Here is a 24,628-nt window from a genome sequence, read left to right as displayed (position 1 = left end):
CAGAAGAAGTGTGAAAAGTTCAGCCTAATAAGCAATAATAGATAGAAGAAAAACAGACAAATTCATTTATGATAATTCAAAGAAAACTGCAAACATAAGACGCGTATCATTTGAAGATACTCACATCACCTCCGGTCAATACAATATCCAAAAATAGGAAGAACATTGTTTAAAATATAAACAAAGGAAAAACGAAGTTGACCAGAAAATTCTTCAAAGATCATAGATAGATGTATAACAACACCATGCACATTTATTATAATTTCTTTGGAAGTGAACAACTGCCTATGGTAGTGAGCCAAAATTCCACAGTATACGTATATGGCAGATGGCATAACGGCTGGGCAGAAGCCATGATAGACAATACACACATATAGAAACTGTAAAAGTGACATCCTTCCTTCCATTATAATTTCTAACTAATTCTATAACCACCAACTTTTTGTAACTAACTAATTATCACATCCTAAACCCCCAAGATTCAACTTCCATGCACCACTCTAGACCTAAAAATATGAAAATAGAAAGATAAGTTGACATTTGTATCTCAAAATTATTTCTTTGGTTCAATGTTCAGGTTACAACAATTAAATGATTATATTTATAGTTATATATTATATTATACAACTTTGAAAAAATTGATTAATATAATAAGCCAACTTTAGATGATTCCTCAATAGATTATGAAAGTAAAATGAAAGGGGAAGAATATTCTCAACTGTGTCGGTACAATATTCTCAGTTGTGTCGGTACAGCCATTAACTTAAAACCAGATAAAGAAACTTAAAGGCATAAATACAATATTGACGAAACATACTCTATTAATAAAGTCTAGAAATAAAAGCCTTAAAAGAATCAAACCTCACGAACTGCTTCACAATAAGCACGAACTGCTTTAAACCCCACGAAGCAGAGGAAAGATAGAAAATTAAATATAATGTATTTTAGTATGAGAATCCATTCACATTTGAAATGATATTGAAGTTCTAAAACGAAAATCTTACTTCTAGATCTTCTTCATCTAGAGCGGTCCACCTAATATCAGACATATGAAAACTATTTTTATCGGAAACTGAAGTTAGATGAAACAAAGTTGCATTATAAAATAAGTAACCTTGAATAAAATGTTCACCAAATAAGAAGCAGAAAAACACTATGCATAATGAAAACAAAGTTGGATTAAACAAAGTAGGAGAAGTCAAGCTACTGATTTGTATACGCAAAAATAGATGGAATAAGTTTAATGACATAAAAGAATGAACTTGAAGCAAAAGATAATAATGTGCAAAGAACCTGAAGCAAAAACGAACTTGAAGACGAATAAGGAGAAGTCGAAAACAGAGTTGGATTAAACAAAAACTAACCTTCAACTTGATATTCCCAAAAGATAAAGATGAACACCCTTTTATCAACACGAAGAATATTAAAATAAAAAGAGAAGAAGCCAAAGGAGCTCTGATACAATAGAAGAAGAAAATAATTAAAAAAACAAAGAATCAAGACTTATATAATAAAAATATCACAACACTTAACAACCCAACGAACCACACATAACAGAAAATAATAGGTGTCCAAACTTCAACAATATGACAACCAAGATACCAACATAGGTAAAAAAAACCTTTCTATGCCCAAAAATAAGTACAAAAACGAAAATATTCTTCAACCTTCTACCTTGAACAAACAACACAAATAATAGATATTCACTGTGAGAAGGGAAATAACAAGATATGAAAAACTTCACAACAAAAGACAAAAAAAAATAACCTGCCTTGAAATGCAATGGTGAGTGGGGAGAAGGTTGATAAAATTTCAAACCTATTTTCACGAAGCTCCGAGGTTATAAAACGAAAGCTTCGCAACAATCCATTATACTTCTACACTAAATCCATCAATCAATCTGTCAGTGCCTCAAAAATCACCACTCCACGAAATGAACAAAGGTCAGATACATCAAGGCCAAATATGTCAATTCAGGTATTCTTCTGATACAGAGTTTTCAAATGACCAAATAATCAAAATTTTGGACACGTGTCATATGAGTAAGTAAGGTCAATTCAGTAATTGTCATATAACAAATGACAAAAAAAACCAATAAAATAAACACGTGTCAAGAATTTAGATAGGGTTATTTTTTATTTTTAGTGGTAGTTTCCTTTCTTGTATTCTTATAGATAATAATGCAGATGTTGATTAAAGTCCTAATGTGATATTAATGACATAACTAGTTTCACTAGTGTAGAATGAACTTTTTATAGTGTCCTATATGCATCGGTTCATGTTTAAACAAGGCATATGAAGACGTGGTGACACTTTTGTAATTTTTTTGAACTTTTATGCTTTGGTTATACATAGAACGAAAGCATAAACCCCCCAAAATTTTTGTTTTTTCGGTTGCTTTGATATTTTTAAACAGGTGACAGACTTTTATGACTTGGGTCAATTCTCACTGAGGTTGATAGATATTTATGACTCGGATCTGTTATAACCGAGACATATTTGATTGCTTTTCGAGTGAAATATGCCTCGGATTGCATGTAACCGAGATAGATAGATGTTTATGCCTCAATTTAAAATCAACCAAGACAATAAGCCTTCTTAGGGTTAAAAAGAAATTGTGCGACTGTTTGTCTTCTTCGCGTGAGCAACGACAATTTTTCTCTCTTTTGTTTCCAAATGCCAACTTCATTGCAGTATGTCACTATTCCTTCATTCCAATTTCGTTGTAGAATGCAGAGGTTCCTTCGTTGCTCCACCACTGGTCCGCCATCGCACAAGCCTCCTCCATTGTCGTTGTCGCAAAGGTTGCAGAGCCGCCTCCATTGTCACGTTCAATCTCGCTTGTAGGTATGTGCTTCTCCTTTTTCTAATCATGAAACCCTCATGTGGGTTTTGAATGTCGATGTGTGTGTCGAATCACAATTTGGCTCACGGTGGTTCAGTCATTGGTGGTTTCACGTTTTCTGTTCTGATATGGTCGTGAAGGGAGGTTGTTCTACGTCACCAACAAGATGAATAGAGGCGTCGTGAAGTTGTTCTGGTGTGATGCGGTGGTCAAAGATGGTGGTGACGGAACACTAGCTGCATTTAAGGTTTGAATGGTGGCTAGAGTTTCTGATTTAGGAGAAGGTTGAAGATGATGATGTGGCACACTATGGTTGGTGAAGATGTGTGTACAAGGATCATGGCCATGTGTCATGCTATTATTGGGTTAGAAAGTACATCTTTTAAAAAAATTGTGATGCCCATTAGGCCTTGGTTTCCTCTCGAACCGAGGCAGTAACCCTCGCATATGTCTCGGTTCATAATCAAGGAATAAACAAGTCCCTTTTTTACCTCGCTAGCATATGCCTCGGGTGTGAAGCCGAAGCTAAAAGTTCAAAATAACCGCAGCCAAATGCCTCCCCTACACTAGTGTTCCAATAAGATACATGTTTAATAAGATAAAGTTTAATACTAATACTTGTTAAAAAGTTTACTAAAGATTAAGTATTAACTGATGATTGACTAAAATTTAAGAGTAAGCACCATTTCATGAAGCTCTATAGAGACAATGTCTGTCAAGCTTTATTTCAAAATGAGCCAACTAGGTTTCAACTTTCTTTCCAACTTTCCATTTTCAATTATTTCAAAATGAGCCAAATAGGTTTCAACTTTCATTCCAAATTCTCATTTTCAATCATTCTATTATTTATTGTCATTATATGCTTTACTTAGATTATCTACTCCCTTACCACCTATTTTTTCAATTACTTTTAAAATAAAATTGTCGCCACTTACGTATCTTAAAAACGAAAAATCTTGGTATTAAAATTTTAAAATAACCATTAAACAAAACTCTAAGACTACCCATATATTTACTGGTCATGTCCCAACTCTCATATTTCACTGATGTGCATCACTACCTGCTAGTGATAGATCTTGACAAAAAATTTTGAAGCCAAAATAATATACTTAAAATTTATATATTTAATCATTGTCACAAATATAATAAAAGTATACATAATTTAGTATTGAAATCTCCTTGTATGTTTCTCCTTAGAAAAATGATAGTTTTGAAGTTGTATTTGATATGAAGCTCATTTTAAATAATTTTTTCTAATTTCATCTCTTTCACTCATTGAATATTCTCTACTCTAGTGTAAAAATACACAATCAACACAGTAAAAAACAAACAGACTAAAAACACAACCAGAAATAAGAGTAAACTAACATAACAAAGGAAAACCCTTAGTTTTGAAAATAAAGTCACAAAGTGTTTAAAATCCCAACACATCTGAAAAATAATAACCATTTCAAAAAATTCTTTCCTTCTTCATTAAAAGTAAAACATATGGAAGTTTACCAAGTACTCTCCCAAGAAAGAAAGGCGAGCCAAATCGGACAGGCTTAAAAACCTTGACTTTCCTAACTAGAGTTTTTCCTAGATCACCTTCACACATATATTCCTAACTTAGAAAATGAAACTAGTTTCTAACTCTACACTTTCTAACAAAAATCCCAAAATTTTAAATGATCGAAACAAAAACAAGTAAAACAAGTAAACAAACCAAATATTCCATTCAACTCGACTAATGGAGCAGTCTCATATCACAAAAAAAATGTATTTTACCGACCTCCAATTTCAGTTGCTAAATAACATAAATTAGTCGCTAACACCTTTTGTGACAAAATTTTGTGACCAAATTTATATAGTAAAAAAGCCCTTGGTAGCATAAAAATTAGCGACCGATTTTTATTAGTCGCTAAATAGCTACCAAAATATTGGTTACTATTTAGTCGCTAAAAGTTTGGTCACTTTCCAAACATAGGAGACTAATTTAGCAATCAAGAAGTGATACTAAATTCAGTAGCTAGTTTGGTTGCAGAAGGAATGAAGGTAGCGACCAACTATTTCAGTCATTAAACTGTGATTAAATTATTTGTATTCAATTTTTTTTCACTGATCGGTGGCAAATTTTGGAATCAACAGCAACTAATATTGGTTGGTCGCTAACTTTTTAATTTTATGCACAGTTCAACAATGAAAAAGATTGGGCGTTAAAGGGGTGGCAAAATTATAAGACCAACAACCACCAATAAAATTGGTCGCTAATTAGCATAAACAACAAAAATATTTTTTTGGTAATATTGACAACTTTTACCTGCTTATAAACAATATTTTTATTGGTTTATGAATGTTAAAATTTAATCAAGCTAAATAATAATAAACTACATTACATAATATAGTAAGGTGTAGTACATATATTTTACAAGAAGTAAAGAACATGGTCCAAAAGAAAAATAGTTTGAAAGTGTGCAACATTGGAAAACACCAAATAACTAAACATGGAACTAATGATCTCTTGGTCTACTATAACATCCTGACCGAATATTACCAATTTAAATAATTAAAATAGGGAATAAGTATAAAATTGCATTTATGATAATTCATTTTCCCAAAACGCGAGAAAATTTAAAACATTTATTATACCGCAATAAACCAAAATCCACAAACTATAATTGTCGATTACAAATTCCGAGTCTGGTAAGATAAATGTTTACAAAATGTTTAAAATTCATAAAACAAGAAAACATCATAAAGGTTTTTCCCCAATCTAGCCCCTCTCTGAAACTATGTTTCACCAGCAACACCTGCAACATCATCTGCTCCCGTGTAACGCATTACACGATCATCGCCAAACACAAGCAGATAGGGTGAGCTCAACAGAATAAAAGTGCACTACACAACATAATAAATAATCATTCAATATTCCAACACTTCTAATACTCTCAAGTCTCATCACATAGTATGTTATTCTCTCATAACCAACTAGTTTCCTTTCCTACGCCCCAATGCCTCATGGGAAGAACAAACAACAATCCTTACCTGTTCACCAAAACCCGGTAAGAGCATTACTTTTCTTAGGACTTACAAGCAACCACCTTTGTTTGCTCACCAAAACCAAGCAAGAGCACAACCCTTACCTATTCACCAAAACCCGGTAACAGCGTTGTTTTTCCTAAGACTCACAAGCCACAACCCTTAATCCTTGACCTACAAATCTTCCTCTTGATGCCTCTTGATTCTACACCCTTTGATGATTACATTGATCGATATTTGCTGCCACGAGTGTCTACTCGCCCCTCCGACTACAGGCCACCACCTAATAGTCCACACGGGGAATAAATTTGTCACGGCCACAATCCGTAACACCAAGTGGAGTTCTCCAATACGAACCGTAGTCCGTATTTTTTCCTAGACCACCAAACTCGTCAAATAACACCGAGGAGGGACATCTTCTGGAACCCATCCGTACGAGCCACGATCTTGAACACTCCACTGGACTGCCAAAACCACCAGGCTACAACCTCTAGTGGCCATGTGTTACCCCAATACAAGTTGCACTCATAATTGGGCCCCCAACAAAGCATTGCATCAAAACCTCCATCCAAAGTTGTGTAGAATCCTCCTTGTTTGGATAAAGTAATTAAAAAGAAATTGAAAATGATTTTTTTAAGGTATTGCAAATGAATAAAATAGAAGAATTTCAAATACCCTAAAAATATGAAATTTGAAATTTGAAATTTCACTCATTCTCACTCTACTCTCACTTCACTCACGAAAACCAAGATAAGACAGTTAGGCCAAAGGTCTAGATGAGTCATTCAGGTCGAAGGTCAAGATGACTAGACCCGAGTCGAAGGTTGGAATAACTAAATTTGAGTTGAAGGTTGAGACGGTTCGACATGGGCCAAAGTTCAAGATGAGTTGGCCTCAAGTTGAAGGTTGAGATCGATCAACCCAAGCCAAAGTTTTGGATGGGTTAACCAGGTTGAAGATCAAAATGAGTTAGCACAAGTCAAAGGTTGAACTGATTCGACATAGGCCAAAGTTCGAGCTAATTTGGAACAGATTGAAGGTCGAACATATTCAACCTAAGAAGAATGATGATGGTTCGGTTGAGGCCAAAACTTTAGAAAGGTTGTTCAGGTTGAAGGTTGAGACGACTAGACTTAAGCCAAAGGTTGAAAAAACTAGACTCAGGTTGAAGTTCAAGACGGGTAAACAAGTGTCGAAGGTCAAGACGAGTTGGTCGTGCCAAGGGTCAAGTGAAGTCAATCTGAGATGAAGGTCAATCAAGTCGGTCTGAGACAAAGGTCAAGTTATGTCAGCTCGAGATGAAGGCCAAGACAAGTCAGACCGAATTGAGGGTCAAGCCTAATCATCCCAGGCTTACGATTGAGACGAGTTGGCTTGAATCAAAGGTCAAGAGGAGTCAGTCTGAGTCGATGATCGAGCCAGTTCGGCCTTAGCCGATGATTGATACAATTTGGCCCGAGGCGAAGGTCAAGACAAGTAAGTTCAGGCCGAAGGTCGGGTCGATTCGACCAAAGTCATAGGTTAAGACAACTCAACTCGGGCCAACGGTAGAATCAATTCAATTGGGTCGAAGGTCAAGATGATTATGCCCAGACCGAAGGTCAAGACGAGTCAGTCTATTCTAAAGGTAGGGACGAGTTGATTAGGCAAAAGATCGAGATAATTTGGCGCAAATCAAAGGTCATGCCAATTCGTCCCACGATGAATGTTTAGCCGATTCGGCCTTGGCTAATGGTTGAGACGAGTCAGCTAGGCTTAAGAGCAAGACGTCTATACCTATGACGAAGTTTGAGGCAGGTAGACAAGGGTCAAAGGTCGAGACAAGTTGGTTGGATCAAAGATCAAGAAGAGTTAGCCTAGACCTAGGGTCAAGACGAGTTGTTATGGAATAAAGATTGAGATGAGTTAGCCCACGCCAAAGGTATAGATGAGTTTATTCGAGAAGAAGGTCTAGATGAGGCGTCCCGAGTTGAAGGTCAAGCTTAGTCAACTCTGGGTGAAGGGTAGAACCAAGTTAACTAAATATTTAAAACATAATTTTGCCTTAAAAAGGAATTTAAATTATTTTTATCCAAACAAAAAAATTAAATTCTAAAATATTTCAATGACTCCAAACTATTTAAAAATGGAAGAGAATTCATTTGTAAGTAATTCAAATACTATGTGTTTTCTTGGAATTGTTAAAATCTCTTATACAAACACAATATAAGTCTTATTATGAAAGAAAATCATAAATCCTTTGTTGAATAAAAGGATTGCATGAAATGAGAATACACTTAATTTAAAGAAAGGGTCACCATGAAAGATAATTTTAAAAGCGTGTCACCAATCTTATAATTGAAAATTTGTTTTAAATTTGTCTATAAAACTTTTAATGCATTCATATATACTAAAGGCTTAATTAATATTTTGGTAGTATCTGAAGGGTTTATTCAATTTAATCTTTAATTTCTTTTGTTCTCAATGTAGTCTTCATTATTTAAAAGGATTCAATATGTTCACTTTCGTTAAATTGGTGTTAATATCATTTGAAAAGTGATCACATGTTGGTCTAAACCTTATTTTCTCTCAACAATCCCTCTTCGACCCCATCCTGAGCCCTACTTTTCTCGCCTCACTCACAATCCTCCTCCTCCCACGTTTTCAATCACCACAATCCCCCTACATCCTCTTTCTGCTTCAAACCCCACAACGTCAAAGACATCTACGCCTCCTCCTTCCCCTTCCTCTTTTCTCCTTCAATCACACTTCGTCATCCCTACAACCCCTCTTGAATATGAATGTGCCATTTATACCACTTTTATCACCCGATCGTCCTAAGGACAAATCCTAAATAGCTTCTAGTAGGAAGTTCTCTGGAATTCCACTATAGTGGGTGTCGCTTTGTTGCTTTGGTGCGACACGGCGATGGCAAAAGTAGGACCTAGAAGAGTGTGGTTGTGTCACTACAAGAACATGTCTCATCAATAACCAATTTTAATGATCAAAAGTTGTTAGTTACTATAGTGACCAATTTAGATTCCAATTCAGAAAACAAAAAACTATTGATTATTAAAATAGTCACTATTATGAATAAAAAAAATTATAATTGGTTACTAATTAATTAAAGACTAATTTAGAAACTAATTCCTTTGGTAACAAAACTTTTGTAACTAATGTTTAATGACTAATTTTCTTTGATAGCTAAATTTTAGAAACCAATTTAGCAACTAATTATAATTTTTCTATTCATGACCGTGACTATTTTAATAGTCAATAAATTTTTATTTTGTAAATTGATATTTAAATTGGTCACTATAATTATTAACAACTTTTGATGATTAAAAGTGGTTGTTAATAAAACATTTTGTCATAATGTATCAAAAAAAATCAAAAAAAAGAAAAAAAATTGAACCAATACATAATTTCTATTCAAATAATATTAACACCGATTTAACACAATATAAATGACACTAATTCTTTTAAATAAAAAGAAAACTGGATTAAGAACAAATAAAACTTATAAGAATCAAATTAATTAAAGCCCTCAGATATTAGGAACGGAATACTAAGTTTATACTAAAACTATTTTATGTCGGTAAATTCATACTTTTTACTATTTCTTATTTATGACACATCACATACTTTTATCTCGTGAAGGGTATCTCTGGTTCTGGAAAAATGATTAGCCATAAAAAGTGTTTTCCGCGTAAGACATAATAAAGTATTAATTACCCTTTTCTGAAGTCGAAAAACTTAGCCTTCTGAAAAAGTGATGCAGTACGTGAACAGTAAACGTGGTGTACGAAAACACAGAAACAGTAGGAAAGTGTTGGTTGTATTGACGTCAACGTGTTCATTTATGAACCAAAACTTTTTGGTCCCATTCTTCTTAACCCAATCATTTATACCTTCCATCATCCCTGCAAACACACTCAAATTCCCTTCTCAGACGCCACGTAACACTCTACATTCATGTCTCTTCCCACACTCCTAGATACTAAGGAAAACACTACTTTCCCTAAACTCAAGATCAAAGATGGAGGCACAACACCCTCTTCTTCACACAACTCTTTCCCTCCCATACCCACCACTACACATAACACACCCCAAATCGGTACGTCTTTTACTTCATATACTACTTCAAAATCTAATTGTTAAAAATTATTTTTCGTATTATTAATCTACGTGAAGCTTCAAACTCTAAGAACAATACGAAAGTACTCATAAAGCTATGTCTAAGTTTTTCCCTGTTAAAAGTAAGAGGCATAAGATGAAAAGTGTAGCTTTTGTATATGAATTTTGTTAGGGATGAAACAGAAATGTTGTGTTATCTGATGCAGAAGATAGCGATGAAGACGTTTTCACCGTTCCAGATGTAGAAACTGCACCAAGTGTTGATTGTGCAGGAACAAATCCATGTAGCAGTAATGTTAATGAAAGTAAGTTGAGAGATCCACCGATACATTATTCTGGTTTCACCGGAAAACGCCGTCAGGGAAGAAACCCCGTCGACAAAGAGCATAGACGCCACAAACGGTATGTTATATGAATCTGCAAAACAAAATATCAAACCTAGCTACGTACTTCATGTTTTACCTGCAAAAGAATACAAGTAGTGCAGGTTAAATATAAACTTCAGGCTTCATTACTTATCATCACATCCTATTTATTTATTTATTTTGTTCATTTTAGACTTCTTTTAATAGAATATTTAATCATGTTTTTCAATTTTAAAACTGACTTTTATTTATTTAATAAGTTTATTCATGTTCTTTAAGTTTAAAAATACAATAATACGTTCATCTCATCTTTTGTTTGTTTACATTAAGGTGGATATAACTTACTGTCATATATTGCTTACAAAACTTGTAGGCGTAAATTAAAACTGTCAGAAAAAATCTGTTATTAATTTTATTGCTAATTGGAAATAAAGTTGTAACATTGTTGCAATTTTTTAAAATTAAAGAAGTTAATTGAACATTTTGTTAATAATGAGATTAAATTAAATTAATGAATGGACAATATAAGTAAAAAAATAATTAAGCCTAAAATTGAAAGAATGATTTTTTATATGAACAAATTCGATTAATATTTAGTCAATTTAATTAGTAAATTTTAATTTAAATGATCAAATTTAAAATAAAAGTGAAAGAAAAAAAATGTGTAAAAGGAAGTTAATTATAATGTAAAAGGATTTTCGTGGAAATGCAACATATCATCCTTTCATTAAAGTGTAAACTTTGGAGAAATTTGTCTTTGATTTATACTTTAGATAAACACAACCACCAAAACACTGACTGTTTGACATTGTAAAGGTATAAAGTACAAAATATTTTATCTATATATTTATATAAAATGTCACTTAATATTATATATGACTTTTTATTTATTGTTTTAATATTATATATGCTACCTTCTCTATTAGTAAAGAAAATAAATAAATATAATGAATATTGCGATCAACAAAATTCATTTCGCAGGATTTGTTATAAAATAACATTACTCTTGTGACACCTTATATATTTAAACACAAATAATTAAAATGAAAGATTTATTTCACTATAAGAAAAATTATTAAATAGCAGCTAAATATGAAAAATAAAAAAAAGTCATTATATTGTATAAGTTAAACACTAGCTTATAAACTAAAAATTATATACAAGTATCTAAAATAGCCACTATGTTTAATAAAAGAATATAATTTATTTATGAATTAAAGTCTAAATTAAACTTTCATATTAATTACAAAAATTTTAGAATCATAATAGTAAGTAGCTAAAATGTTTGTAACTAATATTAGAGATTAATTTATATTATAAATCAATTATTATTTTTTATTAATAATATAAATTATTTTAGATACCAATAATTTTTAATTTTTAAAATGATGTATAACTTAGTTAATATAATGATTTTTTTTTTCTAAATTCCGTTACTATTTAATGATTTTTTTTATAGTATTTTAAGAAAAGTTGAATAAAGCTTTTAATATATTTATTAGATATGTTGAAAGGAGTTGGCCTAATGATTTGAAAATGACTTCCCTATATTCTTGCAATACATAATATAAGAATAGCTAATAGAAATTGTATATGCCAAAAATAGACTTGTTTAGTAAATGGTTTGATGATGTATTTTCTCGTAAGACACAAGTTGAATACTCTTTCTCCAGTTTTAGTTTCAAAGTTCTTTAAGTCCTTCCATGTAGATATAAGTACCTTCTTGATTTTGTTTTTGCATAACTGTCTTCTTGGTTTTTTCTTTTCCTTTTCTCGACACTTAGTTTCCAAATTTATTGCATTCAAAGCAAACAACCCAAGTTAAATTTTCGTGTTGAGGTTGAGTCTTTTAAAACCTTCCTTCTCCCTCCATATTTGGAATCATTCTTCAGAAAAAAAAAAAAAATCATCTTTCTTGAAGGTGTGAACCTAGTACTCCTCTTTTAGTAAAGCACATATCAAGTGAGTTAAGAGTTTGGGAGTAAGTATCTCTAATTTTCTCATCTATCTAAAGAATTATAGGTAAAAATGTTCATTAAGTGTTTACCAATAGGACAAAAAGTTATATTCAATAACCACAATGTGACTCTTTTTACTCCAAAGTGTAGTAACTCAAGTATAGTATATAATTTGATTAAGATCAAGCCTACGCAACCTTTGCCACAACTTATTATGTTACCTGCAATAATCATCTCCTTCAACAATTGCTCCATTGGAATAAAATTTGTGATCTTGACTCAATATTTTAGTCCACACCAAGTCAAAAATTATAACATAGTTAAGGTGCAACTCTTTCTATTTTAATACTGTAGTAGTTTAAACATTGTGATTTAATTGTGACTTGACTCATCTGAGTTAGATCATATCACAGATAATCCTACTTACAACAAAGAATTTGTTTGATTTGTCAACATGGGTATAAACAAGTCATACCCATTATATTCATTATATTAGTATGACACAGTTTGAAGAAAGTAATCATCTTCTTCCAATAGTCAAACTTTTCACCTTTAATTAAAAATGGTTTGTTACAACTTGTCCCTCGATCTCTATTGTAGTGTTTTGGATCCATTCCTTGCATTCTACAAAGAACTTGCTCAAAGAAATTGTCTTTGATATATAACTAAATAAAAGGCTAGCTCAGTGAGGGTTTGAATAGAGGTTTCAAAATGATTAAAAAAATCTGGAATGAGTTTTCTATTAGACTTTCAAAGGAGATCTATTCTCTGTTAACACTTAGAAGCTTTTGCAATCTTTTTGCATGCAGCATATTTAGTTGACTAGAATCACGTGTAGGATAAATACTTTGTACATATGAAATAAGTTATATTCATATAAACTATCTCACTTATTCATGTGATATATCTCATGTATGCCTTAACAACATAAAATTTATAGATTAAGAATGTGATATAAGTTAATAGACTACTAATATTTGATTGGTGTTTTTGAAATATAAAAGATATAGATGTATTAGAAACTAGTGTATGACAACATTTGACGTTATAACCAGGTTGTTAAGGAACAGGGTTTCTGCTCAACAGGCTCGTGAAAGGAAAAAGGTTTACGTAAATGACTTGGAATCAAGAGCTGTGGAGTTGGAAGAGAAAAACACCAATTTAGAAGAACAAATTTCAACGTTAATCAATGAAAACACCATGCTGCGAAAGGTATAATTTCACACTCCCCACATTATATTTATTCATAAACCAAACAGTTGAAGTTAAATTGAAAAATCTGGAATCATCTACTTGGCAGGTTCTCATGAACACCAGGGCCAAAGTTAACCAAAACAATGAAGCGTAGATCATTTGTTTCGTTAAATGAACAAGGTTTCTACAAGATTCGGTTCTGTTTATTACTTTCTTTTTGTTGGTGATAACAAAATGGTGTTTCTGAATCAATGTAAAATATTTAAACCTACTTGTTATAATCTTCTAATAGTTTTATAAAATCTTAATGTTTCTTTCCTTGGAAACGCTTAGCATTCTCTATTGGTTGAAACATATTAAATTGTTTATTAATCATTTCAATTATTAGAAACTCCTTCTAGTACTTTAGTTTACGTATGCTTCTCTTCAATTCTACAAAATGCTAATAAATTGAACCCTTTAAAACATACTTTTTTCTTCCGATTCAAATAATTGAATATTCATGTAAACCTTTCGAAAAAGAAAACAAGTAATTGAAAACATTAAATATGAAAAAGTTTTAAAAACTAATTCTAAAACTTCAGGAGTGTTGGTTACTACTGTTTTTGATTATGTATTTTCTAGAATAGTTGGTTCTTCTTTGAGCGCAACAAAGGCATATTAGAACATTCGTCTATATTCGAATTTGGGTTCTTTATTAGAATTTTTATTATTCCTTTACTACAATTTTAAAATATATTCCAAATATTTTAAAAAATATTTTAGTACATTATGGACAATCTACCTGAAAATCTATAGTTTGCATAAGCGTGTGTTATGGTCTCACGTAAGAAAAGTCAAGAATTTTCTCAGATTCCTTAAGTTGGGGCTAGAGGTCATCGTTAGACCCAGTCGGGTTCAAACAGCCCAATTTTGAAGTTGGACCATAGCCCTACATCAACAAGAAATTGGGCTTAGGGCATAACAAACATTAAAAGTTTGGGGGCACGAAAAGTTGATGAAGGGTGAAGTTCACCTTACCCAAAATGAAAACACTATGAATGGGACGCTATGGTCAGGCATCATATATGAGGGCAACATTATAAATAGATATAAGGAAGTGAAGAGTATTGTATTGAAAAATGTAGTGATGTGATGAGGAGGATGATGCTCCATATCTATATAGCTATGTTCAAATCTAGAGTGGTATACATGAATAATTAGACATTAAAAAAATTAATTTCAATTAATATCATGCAACTATCAACAAAATATTATGCATAAATAGTTTATTTATTTATAACTTAAAAACGATAGGATTAACATCATTGGGTTCATTGTATGTATGGAAAAGTGTTTAGATTTCAAAGATGCAATCAGTGTGGTCATATAATCTTGAAGTGGAATTCGAGTTGATTCGTAAGATAATTGCTTTCTTCCTTTCCATCTCTACTAATAAAATGTAATTTTCATCATTTTCCCTTTAGATGAAGAGTTAATGTTTACAAGAAGATAACATCTTATGTGTATTTATTCTCCCATATTCATATTTCTTGTTTAACAATGATTTATATAATTATATAAAAGAAATTTATTTTGGGTGTATATATATTTTTTAATTTAGGGTTCTAATAAGTAATTTTTTAATTTTAAAAATATTGTTTTTAAATGATTATCTTTGTCAATTTTAAGTATTTTTTTTATTTGATGACAAGTTTCACCATTGTCATCTAACCCTACATTAGTTCTCTCTCATTATGCTCAGTTTGAACATAGAACTATTGTCATTGTCTCTTACTAAGTATTGATGCACAATCAATTACGAATCTATACTTTAATGATTTCTTTTTTCAAAGAATATATATATGTATACCAATCAATATTACACCAAATAATCCAACATAGGGTGTGTTTTAATGATAAATTATTTTAAAGATTTTCTTATATTTTTCATATTTTCTTTAAAATTTAAAAAAACTTATTAATATATGTTTAAGAATTTACATCTTAACATCGTAAAATTATGATATTATATTTTTAATATTATTTATATATTATTTAATTATTATAATAATTTATTCATATTAAGCTCGAAAATTGAACATTAAATCTCGAATTAATCAAGATTTTATTAAAAAAATTATTTCTAGTTTCAAATTTTAATTATATAAGCAACAACATTTACAGCCTATATTTAAAATACTACATTTATATTAGTTTAATATTATATATTTTTATGTGAAAAATATAAAATAACAACGTAATTTGTAAAAAATTTATTCGCCCGAAGATTTATGTTCATTTCTGATTAAAAAAACATCTATTTTCTTGAAAAACAAAAGAAAAAAAAATCTATTTCTATAGGAATAATGAGAAGGCATGTGAATATCATTATAGAAGGAAAAATAAAGGCTGCAATGAAATAATAATGTGATATTGACATAATTTTGCTACAAAATTAGTTAAACAAATACTACAAAATTTAAAGGTAAGGTATCCTAATTTCACTCAAACACTTTGGAAAAGTAATAAGAATCCAAAGAAAAATAATTCTTGATTTAAGGTGTCAAATGAAATAGAAGAAATTCTACCATAACAATTAAGAATGTCAAAAAACATACAAAACCACAAGACAAAGAGGAATTTTTAAAGTCATTAAAAATGTATCAAAACAAGAAATAAGACTAATCTAAATAAATTAAAATTATGAGACAAATGCAAGAACTCCTCAAAGAGAAAAACACTTTAAGAATAATCTATCAATGCAATTAAGCTACCACAAGAAATCGCTTAAAAAACGCGTTAATAACATCTTAATTTAAAATAAATAAAAGTGATCAGATTTGGATATTCAAAGTTTTGGAATCAATTTGTTAAACCAAATAAAATCAACAATTGATACTACATTTAAGTCTTAGAACAAGATAGAATTAGCACTTTCACATTAATTTCATTGAAAATATTTTTAAATTATTGTCATTTTTTAATTCTAAACTTAAACACAACAATAATATTTGATTTAAGTAAAGATTTAAGCACTTGATCCATATGTTTGGATTCATATAATAAACCCAAACAAAAAACTAACCATATTATGTTGGAAGCTACTCCTTCAAATGAGATGGAACCTACTCCTTTAAAAAACTAACAACGGAATATCTAACCATCCAATTCTATTCTCGATCAAACGTAAAAAAAAAATGAAAAAAAATTAAAATATGCAAAATTTAAATTGAAGGATTGAAAAAAAAAATCTTCAATGGAGGATAAAAATATAGTTAACGTTTCAACTACAAATATTTTAAATTTTATGTACTAAGTAAATGTTTTAAAAACACAAATATAAAAAGTTGTCTACCATTTTTTCAAAAGTTGATTTCTTTTTTCAAACTGAAAAAAAAAAAAAATATATATATATATATATATATATATATATATATATATATATATATATATAAATAATACTCCTTGTAATAAAAAGAATAATAACTTTCTAGAGTAATTATGTGTTTATTAAAAAACTCGTTCTAAACAATACCGACTTATGGTTGTCGTTGATCAACATTATAATTTCCCATCTCCCTAAAGGATCTATACATCGCACTCTATCCAACTCTTCATTCTATAATTCATATTTTCCAAACCTTCGCTTTTAAAAATTAATAACTTTTTATTTTAGTAGATGTCTTTGAAACACAATAAACTTGATTGGACTTTTGGTTTTGTGGTCATAACCAAAAAGTAAACATGCATAAAGTAATTACTTTCCTTGTAAATGATGTATTCAAACGCACTAAAATACCCCATTGTTTCAACTATTATCATTTTCATAATCAAGAATGATCTTATTCATTCTTCTTTCAATTTTAAAGATGAGTCACAACACACGTAAAAGACAACGAAATTGCATGATTTCAGATGCACATAGACAGACCATATGGACAAATAAAGATTTGTGCACAAGGCACAAATCTTTCACTATACAGTTAAAAGCACACGACTATTCATAACACTTTATTCCAATGTCTGTTGATATAGATGCACACCGTAGAGTAGTTAATCAATTAGGGGACAAGTTTTTCCTGAATCTTGAAACTGAGGAAGATGATGCTCAGAACTCCCTCTCTGGGAACATGATAGGAGCTACGAGAGACCATAAGTACAGCAGAGCAGTTGCCCAGGAAGTGATGATCCGAACCCACACAGAAGGCCATCCCACGTCAACTAATTTCCCACTCTCTCCCACGGATGTTGACCAACCTGTCAGAAGCATTGCAGAATACATGCTTGCAAGAGAGAAGATCAAGTGGAAGAAGGCATATGAATATGAAACTGGCTTTGCTTTCTCCTCTTCCTCCTCCCTTGCATCCAGTGGAAGCAGAGGCTTCCCTGCAGAAACACCAGAAATGAAAGATTGTCAATATTTGCATCTGCAATTTTTTGTAATTTAATGCCAATCAAATGAAATAAGGCAAATTATTTTTCTTCATGGCACCAAATTCAGCTTCGAGATCAATAAAACCATTATTAGATTTCAAACTCGAACATTTGGTGGCCAACTTTTGAGTTGTGAGTATTAGAAACGATGATGAAATAGAAACATTGGATTTAAATGATATTACCAGCTCGAGGGGAGTTAGGAGGGGAAAGTACTGCAGCAGAAGATCCAGCACGCACAGCAGAATAAACAACAGATAGAACAGTTGTGAGTAAACCCAATGTAAGGGTGCCAGTGGAAACAGCTTTGGAGTGTTTGTGAAGACCATTGCACTCGTAATCTCTTGGCTCACTAGCCAGTGCACTATAGCAGAGATAAGTGCAGTACAATGATATTACTGAAGCAGGCAAAACACTTCCGTTAACCTGAATATGAATATAGTTCAGAAACCTCAAATCCAACTAAAGTAATGAATGATCTACAGATAGGTAACACCTATTCCCATCTAAACAATAAAACTTCAGTAATTTATGCTTCAAGCCGAAACTAGGAAAATTAACAGACGCATATGAAAAACCAGGAAAATAAATTAGTAGTTAACTACAATGAAAAAAAAATTGAACTTACTGCAGGATGCAAAGCCACTATGGCAAAAACAAATGCGAGAATCAGGGTCATGGTAATGAAAAAGACGTTGAGGCCACAGTCTTGTCCAGATGGTGTGAAGAAGTGATAGAGAACACCCGAGAATGCAAATGTTGCCACATAACAAACAAGTGAAACAACAAATAGAGCAACGTACCTGTATAAATACACAGGTAAATACTGAAAAACTCATTCAAAAATATAATGACAACTTATCAAATAAAGAAAATGAAATTACAGGAATGATATAAAAATCAAACCCCAAAACTAACCAGAATTGTTCATCAAATCCAACCCATTTGTCATTCCATCCATGAACAAAATCTAACAAGAGCATGACTTGAACAAGAAGAAACATGCCTGAGCCAAACTTCGATATTGTTTCTGCGTATTGTCATACCTCATCATTATCATAAACAATGAAATAATTTACATGTCAAGTGCATATGAAGTGTATGCGAACTATACACATCCTCTTTAAACTCAATATGTTTAAGCACAGTAATCTTTGGTATCTTTAAAATTTACAGCTTTTATTAAGACCGGATGCTGTTTTCTTTAAGATTTCAAACAAATTGACTACAATAAGCATTTAAAGAAAACAAGAAAGTGACAAAATGATATTTGAAACAATATTTTGATCATGAGATGTAATTCCAAATTCAAAACAATAGCTCAAATAAATAAGGTACAATGATATATTATTCAAAGAATATTACAACAATCTTTTCATTCCAGCTGAGCTTCCATCATCCAATGATATTGGGCGCTCCAAAAGTCCATGTAGTGAGCATTTCATGTAGAAAGTTACATACATATTATTTATTTTAGTATGATCTGGAAACATTCAAACTTAATGCTCAAAAACATGGAGCTACTCAAAAAGTTTCTTCTTTAAAAAGCACTATAACATATTTCAAATGATGAAAAAAAATTATCAGTATTGGGTTGTTAGCTAAATGCCTCTTTCACTCCCAATCCTTTATCAAATTATGATTAAACTCATACTTATGAAATGTTAGTCTAAGGCAGTCAAATTACACCCATCATCCAAGTCTTCTAACTGTGTGTTGCGGACAATAAATGAAATTGGAATAATTCCTTTTCTTGTCTCAAATACAAGTTCTTTTCATATTCTGAAAATTTGAAGCTTATGATTATTTACCAACAGCTTTTCTTTCTCTTAAAGAACATTATTTCCAAATTACCCCCAAATTTCCAAATAGCTTGGTTCCCCTCTCTATAGAGACATACATAACCACTTTTGTAATTTACTATGTAAAACTAATTTTTTGTTGTATCCAAACAAATATTTTAAAAATTGTTTTGAGCCAACTTACCCAGACAAAACTGATTCTAATTATAATCAATTATTGAAATAATCTAGTTTTTGCAGTTGTCTCAAACACACCCTATGTCTAGAAGCACAAAGAAGTCGACTTATTGAAGACTAGAGACATCAGGCATGAACCTGAAGTATAGCTACATATTCTATTAACAAGTTGTACGTACTGAGGTCATCCTGATACTGTATATTGTAAAATTGTAATCATATTATGCAGGCCCAAATATAAGACTAAAGCAACGTACAAGTACAAAGAGTCCAACATGTATGATAATCAACTATAATGGATCAACGGAAATCACATTAGCAGAAATTCTTACCATAGAAGCTGATGATCTCGTTTGGAACGAAAAACATAAAGATTACCAGAATGAACCAGCAGATAATTTTCATCATCCACCCTCCATGGTGCATACTATCCCGAGGATCCCTCTGGGTTTTTACACCAATCATCAAAACCGCTAGAATAGTGAAAAACAGAAAATTCCCCAAGCTAACCCGCAAAACTGCATCCGTTTCAAACCATTCTCTGCTAGGAGTGTGGCTGAAGTGATTAATCCCTGCGGTATTAACAACAGCATTAATAACAACGATGTTACCTACACATCTCATAAACTTCGGCCATCCATCAATATACTCTCATTACCAAAACCAGTAATTAACATACACATACTTTGAGAAAAAACATGATAATTCAGCATGACTTAGCTCCCAACCAAAAATTAGTTTCACAACTAATTCAAATGGCCGAACCTCGTGAGGGATAATTCGAGGCCCCACCAGATTGCAAGGCCTTAAATATTGCTTAATATGCAGCAACACTTCAGTTCAGAAAAGAAAATTATGCACTTGTACTACATAGGATATCCAGAATTACGTAACAAACCATTTTTTTACTGAAAATAACAAATAAAAATAAACACAATAACCAGGCCTATATGCTAGATAAATAAAACCACAAGGTGCCATAACAATCACAATAAACGTTATCCTTTCAATTAATAGCTCGTTACTTTCAAGACCAAATTAATTTTGTTTCGGACCTCAAAATAGTTAAAACAGAAGGGGACAGGGATTGCATAAAGAAAACTAAAAAATCGCAGAGAAAATTGAAGACTGAGAAAGAAGATGAAATCAATGATTATAGGGGAAAAAGAAGGGAAGGGATGGTTACATGGAAGAGATTCCATGAGAGGAGCGGCGACCTCCCGAAGGATCCAAGCGACGATGAGGGAGAAGGCGAAGAGGCCGCAATAAGCGATCCGCGCGGAACGACGGCTGATTCCCGAAACGACGGTCCTGCACGCGTCGCATGCGCACGCCGCGCAGCATGACGCAAGGCAAGAAGCTGCCCACATCGATCCTCTTCTTCTTCGGAGATCGAATTAGGGTTTCACGAACAAGAATTGGTTCAAGTGCGGGCTTTGATGAGAGGTGTTAGGAATTGAATTTGATTAGGGCGCAGACGAAAACGATTAGCGGAGAGAACGCAGAGAAAGAAAGAGAGAAAGCGATGAAGAAAATTTGGTAATTACGCGTGACTTGACCTTTTCACCCTTCTATGCGGCGATGTGTCATATCATATATCTTTAGGGGCATCAGAACAATATCGATAAGTAGGAAAAAAATTAAATAAATATCCTTTTATTTAATATATTAAAATAATTATTATCTTTAACATTTTAAACGTTATTTTTGAAGAGGACTATTTCACAGAAATATATTTAGTGATTTTCTTATAACTTTCTATCTTATTTGATCTTAAATTTTATACTTAGTTATTGTTTCATGATTTTCACAGGAGTATTTCACTTTATGATAACAATTTAGTTTTACTTTTTTTCTTTTGTTTCTTACGATATATTTTTAAACTTAATTTATAATTTATTTAATTGGGCAACTAGTCCAAAAAGAAGACTCCATCAAAAACGATTTCAAACTACTATTAAGTTTGACCGGTATAATAGACATACATTAAATATTTAATTTTAAAAAATTATTTATTTAAAAAATATAAGATTTTAATCTTTAAATAAAGGAAAATGGTACACTGACTACCCAATTTACTACCTTACATGGAATATAATATTTAATTTTTTTTAATTGCATCAAATGGAGTGGCACGTGACTGAAGGGAAATCTGAAATTAAGTTACCATTTTACATGTTGTCGTCAATTAACCGCCTTCCCGTGAAATTGAAAAAAGAAGGAAAAAGTGAAATTGCAGAAAAAACTCTGCAATTGTTGTTTCAGCTTCTAGACCAAAAGTTTTTTTCTCCACCGCACCTCTGAACTCCAACATCCCTTCGAAGTCCACCGTGCAGGCACGAAGTCCACCATCCGTTTCGAAAATCCACCATCACGACGAAGTCCACCGGTATGATTTTCATGTGAAGAATATTTATTATTTTCCTGTTTCAATTTTGTCTCATATTTTTTTGTGTTTCATTTGTAGATATGTAATATTTACTTTTGTAATTTTATCTATGTTTTTAATCAACCAAAAATGAACAATTTTTTTTGAAACCCTAATTTGACATCTTTGACTGTTGTAAGAGTGTATCTAACTCTTTTGAAATTGAGATCAATTTTTCATTTGTTGTCATCCAGTTATACGAGGCATATCATGTAGTCTTTTTTTATATTTTTTGGTACATAGGTGATCCTCGAGTTTGGGGATGTTGTATCGTTTGATACAACGTACTTAACCAATAAGTACGACATGCCATTTGCACCATTTGTTGGGGTTAATCACCATGGTCATTCAATCTTACTAGGACGTGGACTTTTATCTGCAGAAGACAGTAGTACATTTGTGTGGCTATTTCGATGTTGGTTGCGATGCATGGGAAATAAATCCCCTGAAGGCATTGTCACTGATCAGTGCAAGGCTATGCAAAATGCAATCCAAATGGTCTTCCCCAACACACGACATCGTTGGTGTTTTTGGCACATAATGAAGAAACTTCCTGAAAAATTGATTGGTTATAGAAACTACAAGGAAATCAAGCATACCATGAAGCAATTGGTGTATGAATCATCTACTGCAGAGGATTTTGAGAGTGGATGGAATAATTTCATTGAAATGTATGAGCTACAACTAAATGAATGGTTGTACACCCTATTTGAAGAAAGGCATCGATGGGTGTCATGTTATTTGAAATGTGATTTTTGGGCTGGCATGTCGACAACACAAAGAAGTGAGGGGATGAACGCCTTCTTTGATGGGTTCATAAACTCTACAACCACACTCCAACAATTTGTGGTTCAATATGACAATGCCCTTCGTTCCAAGGCAGAGAAGGAGTACGAGGCGGACTTCAGATCTCTTAATACTACCCTTCCTTGTGGATCTCAATCATTTATCGAGAGACAATTTCAGGAGGAACTAGTATAAGACTCGTGCCTACGCACTGGTCATTTTTTTTTGTTTTTTTTTTATTTAGATAAAAAAATTAATATAATAATATTATATTTGAATGAATTATTTATATATATAATTATATTTTACTATTATATAATTAATATAATTGGTATATTAATAATAATAATAGATTATATTAATAATAATAAAATTTAAAAATAATAATTAAATACGATTTTATTTATTTTAAATCATAAAATTGATAATTAATTAGTAATGCTTAATAAAGTTACATGATTAAAATTTAAATAATATTTTTGAGTTATATACTATATTAAAATAAAATGTATATGCAGGGTCGTGGTTAAAATAAAATGTAGGTATATTGTGTAATAATGTCCCGTACAAAATAAATACAATATGAAATTGATGTTAAAATTTTTAAATAAAAACACATGTAAAAATAAATACATGTATATTATATTAAAATGAAATTCATATACACATGTTGTTCTTAAGGTAAAATGCAGGCATAGTGTATAATATGGTCTCGTACAAAATAAATACAACATGAAATTGATGTTAAAATTTTTAAATAGAAACACATGTAAATGTATAGATGCTTGTATGTTATATTAAAATAAAATGTGTATGCACGGATATGGTCGTGTAGAAAATAAAAATAACATGAAATTAAGGTTAAAATTTATAAATAGAAACACATGTAGATATCTACAAACACATAAATATTAAATATATTGATATATAAAATCAAATATAATAGTACTAACATTACTACTAATAATAATAAGAATAATCTCAATAATAATAGTGTTACTACTACTATTGCTCATATTAATTTAAATAATAATATGATCATCATGTAAAAAATATGCACATAATCGAAATATGGTCCCATAGAAAATAAAAATAACATGAAATTAATGTTAAAATTTATAAATAAAAATACATGTAGATATCGACAAACACATACAAAGATATTAAAATATATTGATATATAAAATCAAAGATAATAGTACTAACATTACTACTACTACTAATAATAATAATAGTCTCAATAATAATAATAATGTTACTACTATTGTTGCTTATATTAATTCAAATAATAATATGATCATGTAGAAAATATGCACATAATCGAAATATGGCCCCATAGAAAATAAAAATAACATGAAATTAATGTTAAAATTTATAAATAAAAACACATATAGATATCGACAAACACATACAAAGATATTAAAATATATTGATATATAAAATCAAAGATAATAGTACTAACATTACTACTACTACTAATAATAATAATGTTACTACTGCGCAAATAAAAAATCACTACAAAA

General features: G+C 31.2%; 2 protein-coding genes across 2 annotated transcripts; one reads left to right on the top strand and one right to left on the bottom strand.

Annotated features, from left to right (window-relative positions):
* Positions 1-9,772: 9,772 nt before the first annotated feature.
* Positions 9,773-13,822, top strand: LOC114186181 (transcription factor HY5-like). Its single transcript, XM_028074213.1, has 4 exons — positions 9,773-9,959; positions 10,186-10,381; positions 13,358-13,514; positions 13,603-13,822. Exons 1-4 carry the CDS (start codon positions 9,818-9,820, stop codon positions 13,648-13,650), a joined length of 543 nt encoding a protein of 180 aa, XP_027930014.1. The 5' UTR covers positions 9,773-9,817; the 3' UTR covers positions 13,651-13,822.
* A 3,459-nt stretch (positions 13,823-17,281) lies between these two features.
* LOC114184948 (probable serine incorporator) lies at positions 17,282-21,444 on the bottom strand. Its single transcript, XM_028072370.1, has 6 exons — positions 21,078-21,444; positions 20,224-20,463; positions 18,831-18,942; positions 18,541-18,715; positions 18,098-18,338; positions 17,282-17,864 (listed from the first exon to the last, which is right to left on the bottom strand). Exons 1-6 carry the CDS (start codon positions 21,259-21,261, stop codon positions 17,587-17,589), a joined length of 1,230 nt encoding a protein of 409 aa, XP_027928171.1. The 5' UTR covers positions 21,262-21,444; the 3' UTR covers positions 17,282-17,586.
* Positions 21,445-24,628: the final 3,184 nt, after the last annotated feature.

The sequence above is a fragment of the Vigna unguiculata genome, chromosome 5 (assembly GCF_004118075.2).
Source record: "Vigna unguiculata cultivar IT97K-499-35 chromosome 5, ASM411807v1, whole genome shotgun sequence".
NCBI classification, from domain to species: Eukaryota; Viridiplantae; Streptophyta; class Magnoliopsida; order Fabales; family Fabaceae; genus Vigna; species Vigna unguiculata.
This window is presented reverse-complemented; position numbering and strand designations above follow the sequence as displayed.

Excerpts from the sequence above, each read along its gene's own strand:
- LOC114186181 (XM_028074213.1), top strand. The coding sequence starts at position 9,818 with ATGTCTCTTCCCACACTCCTAGATACTAAGGAAAACACTACTTTCCCT. Across the intron at positions 9,960-10,185 it reads ACATAACACACCCCAAATCG|AAGATAGCGATGAAGACGTT; the intron begins GTACGTCTTTTA and ends TATCTGATGCAG. Across the intron at positions 13,515-13,602 it reads AAAACACCATGCTGCGAAAG|GTTCTCATGAACACCAGGGC; the intron begins GTATAATTTCAC and ends TCTACTTGGCAG.
- LOC114184948 (XM_028072370.1), bottom strand. The coding sequence starts at position 21,261 with ATGTGGGCAGCTTCTTGCCTTGCGTCATGCTGCGCGGCGTGCGCATGC. Across the intron at positions 20,464-21,077 it reads TCTCATGGAATCTCTTCCAT|GGATTAATCACTTCAGCCAC; the intron begins GTAACCATCCCT and ends TTAATACCGCAG. Across the intron at positions 18,339-18,540 it reads TAGTGGCTTTGCATCCTGCA|GTTAACGGAAGTGTTTTGCC; the intron begins GTAAGTTCAATT and ends ATTCATATTCAG.